Source organism: Ascaphus truei, chromosome 7, assembly GCF_040206685.1.
Source record: "Ascaphus truei isolate aAscTru1 chromosome 7, aAscTru1.hap1, whole genome shotgun sequence".
NCBI classification, from domain to species: Eukaryota; Metazoa; Chordata; class Amphibia; order Anura; family Ascaphidae; genus Ascaphus; species Ascaphus truei.
Window position 1 is genome coordinate 21,153,215 of NC_134489.1, and position 15,268 is coordinate 21,168,482.

At 48.9% G+C, this 15,268-nt stretch overlaps 1 protein-coding gene across 1 annotated transcript in view; it reads right to left on the reverse strand.

Annotated features, from left to right (window-relative positions):
- ABCA12 (ATP binding cassette subfamily A member 12) overlaps positions 1-15,268 on the reverse strand; it is a 159,451-nt gene that overhangs the window by 8,555 nt on the left and 135,628 nt on the right. Inside the window, exons 49-55 of the mRNA XM_075607232.1 lie at positions 12,040-12,293; positions 10,533-10,746; positions 8,908-9,017; positions 6,968-7,118; positions 6,130-6,264; positions 3,761-3,864; positions 223-315 (exon numbers count right to left, since the gene is read on the reverse strand). Of these exons, the coding sequence (XP_075463347.1) occupies positions 223-315; positions 3,761-3,864; positions 6,130-6,264; positions 6,968-7,118; positions 8,908-9,017; positions 10,533-10,746; positions 12,040-12,293 (1,061 nt within the window). The remainder of the gene's footprint in view (positions 1-222; positions 316-3,760; positions 3,865-6,129; positions 6,265-6,967; positions 7,119-8,907; positions 9,018-10,532; positions 10,747-12,039; positions 12,294-15,268) is intronic.

Below are 15,268 nucleotides of genomic sequence, written 5' to 3' on the forward strand. Positions count from 1 at the left end.
GATGAGTACCACTCATATATCATGCAGAACAGCAGGGGTGGCCAACTCCAGTCCTCAAGGCCCAACAACAGGACAGGTTTTCATGCTATCCCTGCTTCAGAACAGGTGGCTCAGTCTACAACTGTGCTGAAGCAGGGATAGCATGAAAACCTGACCTGTTGGTGGCCCCCGAGGCCTGGAGTTGGCCAGTGCTGCGGTAGAATATAAATACTCGTGACTCACCGGCTCTTGATGTGCTGCAGAGATCCGACGCACTGAAACTTCCCCTTCACCATGATAGCCAGCCTGGTGCAGAGAGCCTCGCACTCTTCCATGCTGAGAAACAGAAAGTGAAACGCGTTAACGCAGCGATCCTCGCAAAGCCCCATCGTGCACGTTTTATTTAACAGGAAGGTTTTGCTGTCCTCTGTGATGTCTGCGTGGCTGTGCCCTGTAACAGTAACACTGGATATATACTGTATGTACTGTACATAAATATATATAGATAGATATATACATAGAGAGAGAGCTGCCACTAGCACCGGGTGGAATTTTTAATGCCCCATAAACGTTGAAGTGATAAACAATGTAGCAGAATGTGATACATCTCATTATAATGAGTAGTGTGTAACTCCTTTTCCTGCTACATAAACCACTCCCTTAAACTCCTTCCTAACTCCTCCATTGCTCCTCAATCTCAGGTTCGGATTTAGGGCTCTGGCAGTTGCCTTGGACCCCGCGCCTTCGGGGGGATCCACGCTCCCTCCTCTCCTCCTCCTGTCGGTGCCGGGATCCAACTTCCGCCCGACGGGAGAGCTGGAGGAGTCAGGTAGTCGCGGGTCAGCGCAGGACCGCTGCTCACCCCAAGGAGCGTGCGTGCGTTGTGTGTAAGGGGGTGTCTAGGGGTCTCTTACCTTATATCGACGTGTTACCATGACAACGCAACATCACATACAGCCGTGACGTAGCAATGTCGCAACGCTATCGGCGGAGGGGCGGCGCTGGCAGGAGGCGCCTGGGGCCCCGCAAGAGTTAAGACCGGCCCTGCTGATATAACTGCACCCTATACTTGTATTGTTCCAGATAACTCCTCCCTATCTCCTCCTATTGTTCCATATAACTGCTCCCTATCTCCTCATATGGGGTAATAGGAGACATTATAGGGGGCAGTTTTATGGAACAATAGAACTGCTCCCTATCATGTCTCCTTAACGTTCCTTATAACTCCTTCGAATGACATTACCCAAACTCCAAAAGGCCTCATACGGAGCAAGGTACCGTGATTTATTGAGACAAGACGATGGTGCCTCTCTGCATCAATGTTTGAGTTTTGTACCTTGACACATACGCCTCAATGTGTCATAATGTAGAAAAGACCAAAGCGATTTTCCCTTGTGCCCAAAACCGCAGAGGAAACACAGAGACAGGCGCTGTCATTATGTGATAGAATCTCAACACTACATCAAAGCAGCCGCTGTGCTGAGGCCTTCGGATGTATCGCCTGTTGTACATATCCTTACACATCCTCTGAAGGTACTGTATGGTGTATGCAACCCCTGATCTTTCATTTCAGATTCTCGAGTGCCTTGTGAGGTGATAAAAGGGAAAATCAGGAGATAAGGAACGAGACGCAGATGAGTGAAAAACCAAATAGAGAAGAAAAAAAAAGGAGATCCAGAAAAGTACGAACAAGATTATGGCTCCATTAACGAAGCCGTCACCCTTCTGAAATGTCATTATTCAGCTCTCCATTTTACCCAGGGCTCTCACAATGGCTTATAATTTGAAAGCAGCAATCGATGCCAGGTTTTTCCCTTCATTTCTTACATTGCTTTGAAGCAGGGGGTCTCCAGAGCTGAACCCTATTAATTTCAGCTCCGGGGAACCCCCCTGCTTCCGGAGATACAGTCCTCCGTAGGAGGTGCCGGTAGCCGCTCCGCTTGGCTGGCAGGGTTTATGTAATGGCCGCTTTTCAAAGCTCCCGTGACCTGCGGCGCAATCGGAAGCTGTGACGTCATCGGGTGCGGCTTCCTCTTGGCCGCGCAGGAGCTTTAAACGTTAAAACCCAGATAGCTCAGCCAGAGCGGCACCTCGCACCTACCCCGGAGGTAAGTATTTCTGGAGTCAGGGGACCACCATTGCTAAAATGAATGGGGTTTAGTTACAGAGACCCCCTGCTCCCATCCTGTGTTAAAAGATGAAAACAATAAAAACAGCCTGAATTGCTTCTTTAACACCTGCGACACAGGTCCCTGATGTACTACGTTGTAGCAATTGTATGTCTCCTGTGACCCTATCGCTTGCTTTAAAATATCTCATGCGATCTGGCGCGCCACCGGGACACGCCGTGCTTCCACAACTAGGAAACAAACACACCCCAAGGAATTCATATTTTATGGGTGTGCTTTACACTGAGACAGCCAGTGGGGATTTCATTTTAATACAACTAGAGAACGCAACGTGGCTCTCTGGCTTTGAGTTTGAGAGATGCTGTGCGATGAAACCGCTGTTCCCATTCTCTCGTTACACCTTTTGAAGCTTTGTTGATGACTCGCTTGCCTGGCCGGCTGAGTTGTAGCGAGTCTGCGTTCAACGTGAGAGACTTTTGCAGAGTGAATACTCTCTGAAGTGGACGCTGAGGCAGTTTTTGGACGTAAATTCCCTACTGACGTCAATGGGAATTTTTGCCCCAAAAAGCTCAGAACTGTGGAGTATACTCATTTTTTACCCGAAATGGCAACAAGATACTTACTGTAAATACGTAATAAATACACACAGTTATCAAAAATAACACTTCCAGTCTTTGACTATTGCACATAATACTTTCTGAGTGAGACAAAATCGGCACAATGATTTCTGCGTTTTCTGAATGACCATTTTATCGACAAAAGTGGCCAGTCTGGGACTTGACACAAAGCGTCCCTTCAGTCAGACTTGTTTTAGTTCAGGGGGTGGCCGACTCCAGTCCTGAAGCTCAGTCAATGACTGAGCCGCCTGTGCTGAAGCAGGGATATCCTGAAAACCTGACCTGTTGGTGGCCCTTGAGGACTGGAGTTGGCCGCCCCTGATATATAACCTATACAGTAGGTAAAACAGGTATTTGCAACAATTGGCACGTACACCTCTTTGACTACTTTTGAAGGTCCCATAGTGCAGGCGGCTTAACTCCAGTCCTAGCCCCAATAGGTCAGGTTTTCAGGCTATACCATCTTCAGCAAGGGTGGCTCAAGACAGCCTCTGATTGAGCCACCTGTGCTGAAGCAAGGACTGATTGAACCACCTGTGCTGAAGCAGGGGTTGATTGAGTCGCCTGTGCTTAAACAGAGCTATCCGTAACCGACGGAACCGGCAATTTTCGGCGTCTCCTACCTTTCTGAACATGCGCAGACTCTGCGCATGCGCGAACTCGCCCACTCCCCCGTTCTGCTCATGCACGACCTCGTCCGCTCCCTTTTCTGCGCATGCGCTAACTCGGCCGTCCCGCGCATGCGCTGACATGGTGGCCCCCTTCTCGGTACCGCCGTATTGGCGGATCGCCGAGAAGCGATACGCAGAGAAGCGGGGCCCTACTGTATCCACTTTTATGAACAAGGGGTGTTGCTGGTTAAGGATAATTTACCACACAGGATAAGTAGATCCTTCTTTATTCGCTCGATCGGCCGCTCAGATATCTCTGCGCTTTGCATGAATTCGGTTTACTCCCTATTATATTGCTGATATAAAAGGAAACAATAAGATCTTGAAACGCTTTGAGGAATAAAAGTGAAACGCGGTGTCTCACCTGTGAGAAGTCAGCACCACTGCACATTTATCCCTGACCTCCTCCGAAATTATCTTCCACAGATGTCTCTTTGTTTTCGGGTCCATTCCCGAGCTTGGCTCATCCTATCCCAAAAAAATAATAATTAAATGTTAAATGAAAACGGCTACATTGTTCTCTCACCATCTTCCGCTACGTACAATTTGCTACTTTTTAGAAGAAGATAAAAAGCAGATTAATGCAACACAGCCACCTGTCCAGAAGCCTGCTGGAGTTTAACTCGTGTAATATTAGTATCTGATCCAGAGCGTATCCAGGTCTTTTTAAAAACCATGATTGTCTCATCTCTAGCTTCTCATGTTACCGTGGCAACCGTTAGCCTGCTCTGGGGGGGAGGGGGGAGGGGAGGAAGAGCGCCATTTTAACCTCCCGGACACTTATTCAAACCGTTCTATTTCCTGAATGGAGCATCAGATTAAAAAAAAATAAAAACAGCGTTGGAAAAATCTCTTCAAGGAAGTAAAAACAATAAATGAAATGCCTCACCAATATGGTGATCCGTGCCGACTGCTGCTTTAAACCAGAGGTCTCAAACTTAGGCCTCGTCCAGGATGGTGCTGAGCGGGCGCGGGCGCTCACGCTGGACACGTTGCGACAATGCACGTGGCCTGTGTGGGCGGGCGCGCCTGCACGGCGCTCAGCTGCTTGCTGAGCAAGCAAAATTGATTTTGCTGCTCGCAAGCGCGTCACGTGAGCGGTTCACCCAATGAGGGCGAACCAGCTCCGTGATGTCGTGGCCACGCCCCCAGACGCGTGCGCACCCAGCCTGCCAGGAATCGCCCGGCCGAGCAGGGCGCAGCGCTGGAGCGCCAGCGCGCCTGTTTCCACCCTGGACGAGGCCTTAGTTCTCAAGGCCCACGAACAGGCCAGCTTTCATGGATACCCCGGCTTCAGCACAGGTGGCAGAATCAGTGGCTCAGTCGAAGACTGAGACACTGATTGAGTCACCTGTGCTGAAGCAGGGATATCCATAAAACCTGCCCTGTTGGTGGCCCTTGAGGACTGAGTTTGAGACCCTTGCTTTAAACTGTCTTTGCTTCTTTATTGTCGGAGTATAAATGTTGTAGGAAGCAGTCTAAAATCAGCTCACTGTTTAACAAATAAAATGTGTCCTATTCACTAAGCTGGGAAGTTGTTAATTAATCGCAAATGGTTTTGCAACAAAGTAGGTAGAACCCTATTCTCATAGGGGCCAATCATGCTCTTGCCACGAGGAGCAGATGATGGATGTGTATACACCAGGTTGTAGCTTCTAACTCTGTCCCAGATTCTTATTCAGTTGGAGTCTATGCCAGAAACAGTCATACTTCTCAATGTTTACAACCAGGCGTAATATAAAATACATTTAATTGAAAGTATTCTATAACTCAGGCTGTGCTGAACAGCTGTGTAACGCGGCAGGCATAAGCTTTTAAGGGTCTATGTTAAAATAGCTACGAAGCAAAAGGTGACAGTGTGTGCACATTTGAATGCAATTTCCCAGAATCCCTTGCAGCCAGTGGCGGATTTTCCATTAGGCCCGGGGCCTTGGGCGGCAAAAATGTGTTGCCGTGCTCTCGGGCCTGATAGATAGTCACTTAACTGCTGCGGCCGCCTCCTTACCTGCCGTCCTCCTTCTCAACCGCAGCGTCAAATGACGCAGCGGAGGGCACCAACATGATGTCGCGCGGCGTCTCGTTGCCATGGCAGCACGACATTGCAGCGTCAAATGACGTCATGACATTGCATTACAGTGGCGACACCATACGACGTCACGTTTCTGACGTCCGCGGCGTCTTTTGATGCTGCGGTTTAGAAGGAGGAGCGGGGCGCGGCAAGCAGGCGGCTGCAACAGCTAAGTGCCATGGGGCGACTGTATGCTAAGAGATAATGGGGAACGGCCGGGTTGCAGACCTGTCTGGGACGTGTGAATGTGCTCACAAGGGGTATTTTTATTTGCTGTGCATTGAGAGTATAAGAGAGTGCCTGTCTGTCCCTTAGGCTGCACTTATAGTGCCGGCGACAGAGACGTCACGTCAAAACAAACGCATTCCCGCCGGCGTGTGCGCTTATCGGAAGCGCGACGGCTTGGTCGCGATCGCTGGAAGTCATCTGAATTTGATTTTTCCAGCGACCGCATCCTGACGTCACCGTCGCCGGCGCTATAAGCGCATCCTGACGTCACCGTCGCCGGCACAATAAGCGCATCCTGACGTCACTGTCGCCGGCACTATAAGCGTAGCCTGACGTCGCCGTCGCCGGCACTATAAGCGCAGCCATATAGCAGCAAAGACTGCAGACGGGGGATTTTCCTGCTGCATTTCAGTAGAACGTGAAGGTGTTTCCTTTACCAGGAGAAGAATAGAAGGTCTTCCAATGAGGGCGAGAGCTGTTGACAGCTTCCTCTTGGTGCCGCAGCTGTAATTGGCAGTGATTCTGTCTTTGTATTGTACGAGCTGCAGTTTCTGAAGCAGACTGAGGGAAACCTATGAATCAAGACACAAAGTAAGAAAAAGCAGCAGGACTGTGATCAATTTGTACTTTTTTTTTTCAACAGAGCATTAGCCTATGACAGGGGCGGCCAACTCCAGCCCTTAGGGGCCCCCATCATGTCATGTTTTAAGGATATCCCTGCAGGGATTGATTCAATCAGAGGTTCAGGCTTCGACTGAGCCTCTGTTTGAGCCACCTGTGCTGAAGCAGGGATATCCTGAAAACCTGACTTGCTGGTGGCCCTTGAGGACTGGAGTTGGCCGCTCCTGGTCTATGACAATGAGCATCCCAAAGGTACTCGCTCCTATCAGCAATGAATGTTTCGATGACATAGGAACTTGCCAAACCTCCGCCCGCCCCATAGCTTTGTAGTGAATAAAAGAAGTGTTCTTTTTACTTTTATGTCTTGTGCTGGGAAACTCTTACTTTCTGAATCCCAGAACCATTTCCCGGTGTTGATACCTACTGGTCACACCGTAACCAGAGTGCAATGTGATCCTGCCGTCTCAACTGCAAATAATCGTGGGAAATCAGTGATCCCCCAAACCGACTAAAAAGGGTGTGTGGTTTTCTGGTGTAAAAGGCAAACAATCTACATTAAATGTGTGTACTCTCATATACAGAACCGCGCTGGGGGCTTAGCATGCCGTGTGCCGCTTTTTATAGTGAGGTCTGCTTTCTGGCTGGCCGACTCACCGCTTTGATCTGTTTTTCTGGGATCCCGTGTATCCGTGCGTAATAATACAAGTGCTCTTCTCCTGTCAGCAGGTCGTCCAACGCATCTTCCTGCGGGCAGTACCCGAAGGACGACCAGTCTGTGTTAAAGCCCAAAACATTCACCAGAGCTCTGTGTGACCCAAAAAGAAAAGCAAGAGTCCAGTTTCACATGATTGCCTTCTGCATACTTGGAAACCATTGCTAACATGGGACAGGATAACACGATTACCACTGGCACAGCAAAGACTGTCGTATTATTGGACATAATCCTGCCCACTGTGACAGTCATAGGCCTCGGGCATGGTCAGCGCTTAGGCGCTGACCCATGCTGAGGCGCGCTTACGCTCGGCAGTGAGCCCCTGCAGCCGCAATGAGAGCGGCTTTAGCAGGGGCTCACGCTTCCGCAGGCGTGCGGAAGCGTAGCCGACATTTCAATTTTAGCACTCACGGGAGCGCAGGGCCGGTCACGTGAGCGGTTCGCCCAATGAGGACGAACCAGCTCCGTGACGTCACTGGCCCGCCCCCCGACACGCACCCGCTTTCCCTCAGCGCGCCTCCGCACGGCTGTAGTCACCATGGACTCAGCCATAGACTCTGTATACATTAGTAGGAGGTGCCAGTATGCTGCTTTCCAGTATACGAGGAGTTAACCCAGCTGATTAAGCAGTCCACAGGTGATCCTAATTAAATAAGCTCACCTGCCTTTAAAAGAGGAAGCGGAAATACCTCTGGGGCAGCAGTCTCTCTCAGACACTGAGAGAGGACAGAGGACAGAGGACAGAGGACAGAGGACAGAGGACAGAGGACAGAGGACAGAGGACAGAGGACAGAGGACAGACAGACAGACAGAGGACAGACAGACAGACAGACGCACGCTGCTGCTTATATTTATGCTGTCCCAAGGGGAATAAAGCTCCCAGGTAAAGCTGCGTCCATAGACACTGCAGCCGTGCGGAGGCGCGTGGAGGCTGAGGGAAAGCGGGTGCTTTCCCTGGCCTTAGTACACGCTCTGTCCGGGGGCGTGTCTATGGACGTCACAGAGCTGGTTCACCATCATTGGGCGAACCGCTCCCGTGACCGCCCTATCGCGCGAGAAATCAGTTTTGACTTTTTTCACACGCATCGCGCGCCCCTTCCGCTTCCGCACGCACGCTGTATAGACGCGATCACTGCCTTTAGGCAGTCTGATCGCTCAGCGTGCGGACGCGTCCGCGTGGTCGGCTTCTGTATGGACGCAGCCTAAGGAGCCAACAGGTGTTACTGAACATTGTTGGTCTGGTCTCGGTTAGCTAGCCAGCCAGGTAGATAGGGGAACCAACTAAACAAAAGTTCAGTTTAACGGGGATAGGCTTTTGGTTTGATGTTTTGTTTTACTTAAAGGGACAGAGCACCCATTGTTTTGTTATATTTTTGGACAATTAAAACCACCACCATATTATTTCACCGGAAGAATTGTGTTGCCTCCTCACTAACCACGGTCATCCTGCCACACCACCCACTTGAGTGTCATATGGCATAGCTCTGCTCAGTAAATATGGGCCTTAATGCGCCACTAAAAGATGGAATTCCATGAACATGTCCTTTTATCTTTTCATCCTAATCTACTGTGTCACCGACATTGTGGTCCTTTTTGGATGGAACAAGACAATCTTGCTTAGTCCAACTCATTATGGAAACTTCTACTACCCGTACAGGCTTCCTGCGCCCTCAAACTCACTCATTTGAATCCTTGTTCCCTGACAGCTTTGGTGTTGCAGCCTACACATAATGTATTTCTATCAGGTTTATTGCAGGAGAGGACAATCTTGCATTAAAAGTGAAGCAAGCAGTCGAGATAGGATGGAGAATGAGGGGCAGAGCAGATAGAAATTCTTTGGTACACATTTCTCAGAAAAACACAGTTCACATGTACAACATACCCAGTATGGTTCCTGACTTGTATGTTTCCACTGGATGGTGAGATATCCCCTGTCAGCATCTTGAATGTTGTTGTTTTGCCAGCACCATTTACTCCAAGTAGACCAAAGCACTTTAATAGAAGACAGACAGAGAGGTCTTACTACATTACTATATCAAGATCCTATCGTGCATTAAATGGGGAATGGGTGGAAGGGAATAAAGCATAATTATGCCTCTATATAAATCCTTAATAAGAGCCCAACTTGCATATGGAGTGTAGTTTTGGGCACCAATCCTTAGAAAAGACCCTATGGAACTAGAAAAAGTGCAGAGAAGAGCCACCAAATGAATAAAGAGGAAGGATAATCTGATTTATGAGGAGAGGCTAGCTAAATTAGATTTATTTACATTAGAAAAGAGGCGTCTAAGAGGGGATATGATGACTATATACAAATATATTCGGGGACAATACAAGGAGATGGCAAAAGAACTATTCATCCCACGGGCAGTACAAAGGACTCGGGGGCATCCCTTAAGGTTGGAGGAAAGGAGATTTCACCAGCAACAAAGGAAAGGGTTCTTTACAGTAAGGGCAGTTAAAATGTGGAATTCATTACCCATGGAGACAGTGATGGCAGATACAATAGATTTGTTAAAAAACGGTTGGGCATCTTGTTAGAAAGGAAAGGTATACAGGGATATATCAAATAAGTCAACATGGGAAGGATGATGATCCAGGGAGTAATCCGATTGCCAATATTTGGAGTCAGGAAGGAATTTATTTTTCCCCTTATGAGATATCATTGGATGATATGAACGGATTGTTTTCTTTGCCTTCCTCTGGATCAATATTCTGCAAGTACGGATATAGGATAAAGTATCTGTCATCTAAATTTAGCATGGGGTGAACTTGATGGACAGATGTCTTTTTTCAACACCAGCTACTACTGTATATAACTATGTAACTATGTAACTATGTGACATCTCATCACAATAAAACAACATTTGGTGCAGGGCTGCTTTCCACTGTTGATAAGCCTGGAGCTACTGAAACGTTGAAATCCTGACACCTCCACCACACCTACTTAAAGTTTACTCGCTGCAAAACTGGGGCAAAACCAATGCAAAAACCAGCACCAGGATTTATCAATGAAAAAGGAATCCCATTGAACGCCATTGGAGCTTTTGCTTTCATAAATCTTGAGCACTGGGTTAGCCCTATTCTGCAACCCAAATCCTTCTTGAAACCCTTAAGCCAGGGGTGGCCATCTCCAGTCCTCAAGGGCCACCAACAGGTCAGGGCTTCAGGATATCCCAGCTTCAGCCCAGGTGGCTCGATCAGTAGCTTTGACTGAGTCACTGATTGAGCCAACTGTGCTGAAGCAGGGATATCCTGAAACCCTGAGTTGCTGGTGGCCCTTGAGGACTGGAGTTGGCTACCCCTGGCTTGAGTGCTTTAGGGCCAGCAAAGCAAAAGGGGTTTAACTTGAAAAGAAACATGGACTATATTGAAACAAACAGAAATGTCCTGTTTATACAAGATCGATGGAAGTTGCTGGTTCTGCCCTCCTCTCACCCCCCCCCCACCCCTCCGGAAGGTATTACACATATTGCAGCGGGGCAGATAACATCTCTGCATCTTTACCTCTCCGGGTGGGATGCCCAGACTCATATTGTTGACGGCCACCACTTTCCTGTTGACCTGGTGGAAGATTTTGGTGAGACCTTGGAGTTGTAACAGATCTGTGTCCGTTCTGCCTGACTCCACTCGCTCTCTTTCCTCCTTAACATCCTCGTCCTCGTCAGGGGTCCTCAGCACAACCCGGAAAAACCTCATGCACGGTCGCTTGATGAAGTTCCTAATACATAAAAGGATAAGAGTATTAAAGAGAGTTGCCCCTACTCGTTCGTTCTTTTTATTTTTTGCCTCGGAGCTGAACCCCATTCATTTCTGCTCCAGGGACACCCCGGTTTCTGAGATATTTACCGGACAAGGTGTTGCCGATACAGGTCCCGTCCCAGGGGAAAGAAAACGGAGGTTTAAATCTCTAGCGTGTCAGAGTCCAATAGAAAGGCTTCCTATTGGCACGGGTTATGCAGGGGATCTAAACCAACATGAAGTATCGGTAGCACGTTCTCCGGTAAGTATCTCCAAGGGGTCCCCGGTGCAGAAATGAACATGGTTAAGATTCAAAGGCCCCCATCATCCTATACACTAAAAGAAAAGACAAGCACCAAAGGAGAACGACTCCTTCAAAGGCATAGGGGCTTATTCCCGCAGTTCTGAAGGTGTCACTGCCAAGCCGCATAGTTTGGCATGTTCACAAGGAGCGGAATGAAATGTGAGGGGAAAAAACCCTATTCGCAATTTCACATTTCCTAAACTGCGTCTATAGAAAGTGACAAACCTAACCTGGTGTAACAGCCAAACTGCCCGGACTGGACGCGCTTTAGAAGGGGAATGACCTGAGGTGGGGCTAACTGTTTTTTCCTCTCTCCGCCAAACCCATATCTCAGGTTCTGGATGGAACTCACAATGGCAATCTCCAGGTCGTGTTAAAAAAATGGCAAGTTTGTAGAAGCCGTTTGCATAACGGAGCTGTGAGAATAGCGCGTGTGGGCTTCTTTGACAAACCGATCGGATAGTTAGAGCGAGACTGAAACTGCTTCTAAAAATAGCCGTTGGACGCGGTTTGCACGTGCGATAAGGGCGTACCGCAAGGGCACTCAAAGTTTAGTAGCTCCAAAGTGTGACAAACCGCTACCAAAGAGTAGTTTGGAAGCGGAGTGACGTGCTTTGCTATTCTGTAAGTCAGAAGCGCTCAACTTCCAGTCCTCAAGCCCCCTCCCCCGACCGGTCAGCTTTTCAGGATTGCCGTGCGGTGGCCGGGTCACGTGCACGGTTCAGCCAGTGAGAGCGAACCGCTCACGTGATGTCACGGGCACGCCTCCGCCACGCCTCCCCGTCGCATCTCCCCCTAGCCCACAAATTGACTCTGCGGCAGGCGCGCGTGACGTCACGCGCGCCCGCCTAGCATGGCCTGGGCCTAAGGCTCTCTAACACACACACATTTTGTCCTCCCAAAAATTGCTGCTCTAGGCTTTAGGCTACTCAGCCTAATGGGAACTCCGCCACTGGCTGCGTCACTTACTTTAAACTGTAAATGATTCCATCGTTGATCAGCAGACGCAGCATACAGCAGAATATTCCTTGGATGGCCAGGGCAGCAAGCATCCAACCTACAACATCCAGGCTGAAAACGTTGGCCTTGTATTCAAATCCGTATACTTTGTAAGAATCCACTATCGCCTGCTGCTGGGACAGCTGAATCAGGCTATACCCAAAGCAGAACTGCGGGAAGACCTTGAAAATATTGGCGAGGGTGTTGTAGGTGCTGGTCAGGCTCTGTGAAAGAAAACCAAAGGCACAGCGTAAAAGTCTCTGCTACGTGTGGTGTGTACCTGGGATGCGGATTACAGAATGCAGATGTACAAGAGGGCAGTGCAGACGTCTCGGCGTCTATGTAAGACAATGATGCAGTGTATTCTTTAACATAGTACACAAAAGTTGTTACCCGAGTTTCGTACGTCATATCAAACGCTTAGGCACAGGGGGATATTCTAGTACAGGAATGGCCAACTCCAATCCTCAAGGGCCACCATCAGGTCAGGTTTTATGGATATTCCTGCTTCAGCACAGGTGGCTCAATCAGTGGCTCAGTCAAAGACTGCCCGTTTAATTTCTAAACGCACTCCTGTATTACCATTATTTTGTTTAGTCAAAGACTGAGCCACCTGTGCTGAAGCAGGGATATTCTTAAATCCTGACGTGTCGGTGGCCCTTGAGGACTGGAGTTGGCCGCCCCTGTTCTAATAGCTGCGAGTTGTGCAAATCTGTGCGGAAAGAGGCGATTTATTTATTTAATGTATTTATAAAATGATTTACCAGGAAGCAATACAGTGCGAGTTACCTCTCGTTTACAAGTATCTCCTGGGCACAGAGTTATAACAATACATGGCTCCCATTAAATGAACAAAGGTTATACAGTCAATTCACAGACATTTCATGGACAGTTAGAGTTGGTTTCATTCCGGCTGTGCGACCCAGGCGGGAATGACCAACAAGGCTAAAACTCGTATTTTTTTAAACTGAATTCTAGTAGCTCCGTTAAGTGCAAAAGGCCAAACCGCTTCAAATAACTCACATTTATTTAATCTCGCCTCCCTCAAGTGGCGAGATTTGTATTGCGAGTTCCGTACAGAGCCTGAAATATGGAGACAGACCCAATTGAGTAGTGTCTCAAGTTGTGTATATATATCCCCTCAAATCCCCCTCCACATAACATAAGACCAATACTGGCAAGTCTAAGGCCCCTTGTGATGAAGGGGACACTGTCAGGACAAACAGGACCAGAACCCACAACCTCTGCTATTCTGGGCAGCAGCCCAAGTATTAAACTAAACCAGACGCGGGAAAGCTGCACTGCCACATATCTCTCAGGTGTGCGGCTTTCTGTACCCAAGGCACAGGGAGAGAAGAAACTGGTTCAATTCCCGGTGTTAGCTCCTTGTGACCTTGGGAAGTCCTTGTGTCGGCTCCTTGTGACCTTGGGCAAGTCACTTTATCTCCCTGTGCCTCAGGCACAAAAAACATGGATTGTAAGCTCTACAGGGCAGGGACTGTGTTTGTAAGATATGTGCTGCGTACCGCGCACTATACTGTAATTGTAAAGCACTTTGAGTTCCATTGGGAGAAAAGCGCTATATGAAATAAAGTTATTATTATAACAACCAGGAGTGGAAGTGGTCTGCTTTTACAAGAAGCGGAGGGGGCTACAGGTGTGAGCAGTAGAGCCCAAAAGTATACTGTGACAGTAGAGCAGGAGTGGCCATTTCCAGTCCTCAATGGCCACCACCAGGTCAGGTTTTCAGGGTATCCCGGCTTCAGTGCAGATTTGTGTGTGTGCAGCGCACAGCCAAAATAGGGTGATAGCAGGTCTGGCAAAAAAAGATTTTTTGCCAGACCTGCTATCACCCTATTTTGGCTGCGCGCTGCACACACACAAATCTGCACTGGATACTTCCTGACTGGAACAGCAGCACGCCGTTGGAGAGAAAGACTGGTGACATAGAGTTGTGAGTATACTCACGGGGGCCAGCCCAATGAGGTAAGGGGGGGTGTCACCGTGCATCTACCCCTACCTTCAGGGTATCTGGAGCCCCAATAACCACAAGGTTTAGTCCTTTATTATTTCCCAGTACTTCTTCTCTCCTTATTATTAACCTCATAGGTCCCTGTGCTTGAGCACCATACATTCAACACTGTATATCCCGGCTTCAGCACAGGTGGCTCAATCAGTTGTTCAGTCATTATGATTGAGCCACCTGTGCTGAAGCAGGGATATCCTGAAAACCTGACCTGTTGGTGGCCCTTGAGGACTGGAGTTAGCTACCCCTGCAGTAGAGCTTCCAGCATCTGGTGTAGTAGAGTAGCAGAGGTTGTGGGTTTTGATCCAGTTGGGCCTAACAGCACCATCATGATCACAAGGGGCCTTACACTCGTCAGTATGGGTCTAATGGAAATATTTTATGAGGAAGGTGGTGAGTCATTTAAATATACTTTGCATATCTCATTAAAATATATCCCAGGTAACTTTAATGTGTGCTCCTTTTTTGAACACAGGTACCTCTCCCTGTGTAAGGGGGAGGTTTGAGTGGAGGCACACATGCACACCCACCCATAAACCCCTTGAGATCTCTCCTCCTCTCCCCCCCTCTCTCCCTCCCCCCTCCTCTCTCCCTCCCCCCTCCTCTCTCCCTCCCCCCTCCTCTCTCCCTCCCCCCTCCTCTCTCCCTCCCCCCTCCTCTCTCCCTCCCCCCTCCTCTCTCCCTCCCCCTCCTCTCTCCCTCCCCCCTCTCTCTTCCTCCTCCCCTCTCTCTTCCTCCTCCCCTCTCTCTTCCACCCCCTCTCTCTTATTCCCCCTCCCTCCCTCTCTTATTCCCCCCTCTCTGGCTCCCCCTCTCTCTTATTCCCCCCTCTCTCTTATTCCGCCCTCCCTCTCCCCTCTCTCTCCCTCTCCCCCTCTCTCTCCCTCCCCCTCTCCCCCTTCTCCCCTTCCCTCTCTTCTCCCCCCTCCTCTTCCTTCCCCCCTCCTCTTCCCCCCCCTCCCTCTTCGATTTGCAATACAAAATACTGTTCAGTTTTACAAGAACAAACTTGCAGCTACTAGAATATGCCCCACAGAGATCAACACCCCAGATCTGGTGGATTTATTAAGAGTTAAGGCAATAGTGTCTCAGTTACAAGCATCCTTTTATAATATTGCACTGAGCCAACTTACTCCTAACTCCCCCTATAACCATTCCTTATATCACAATGCG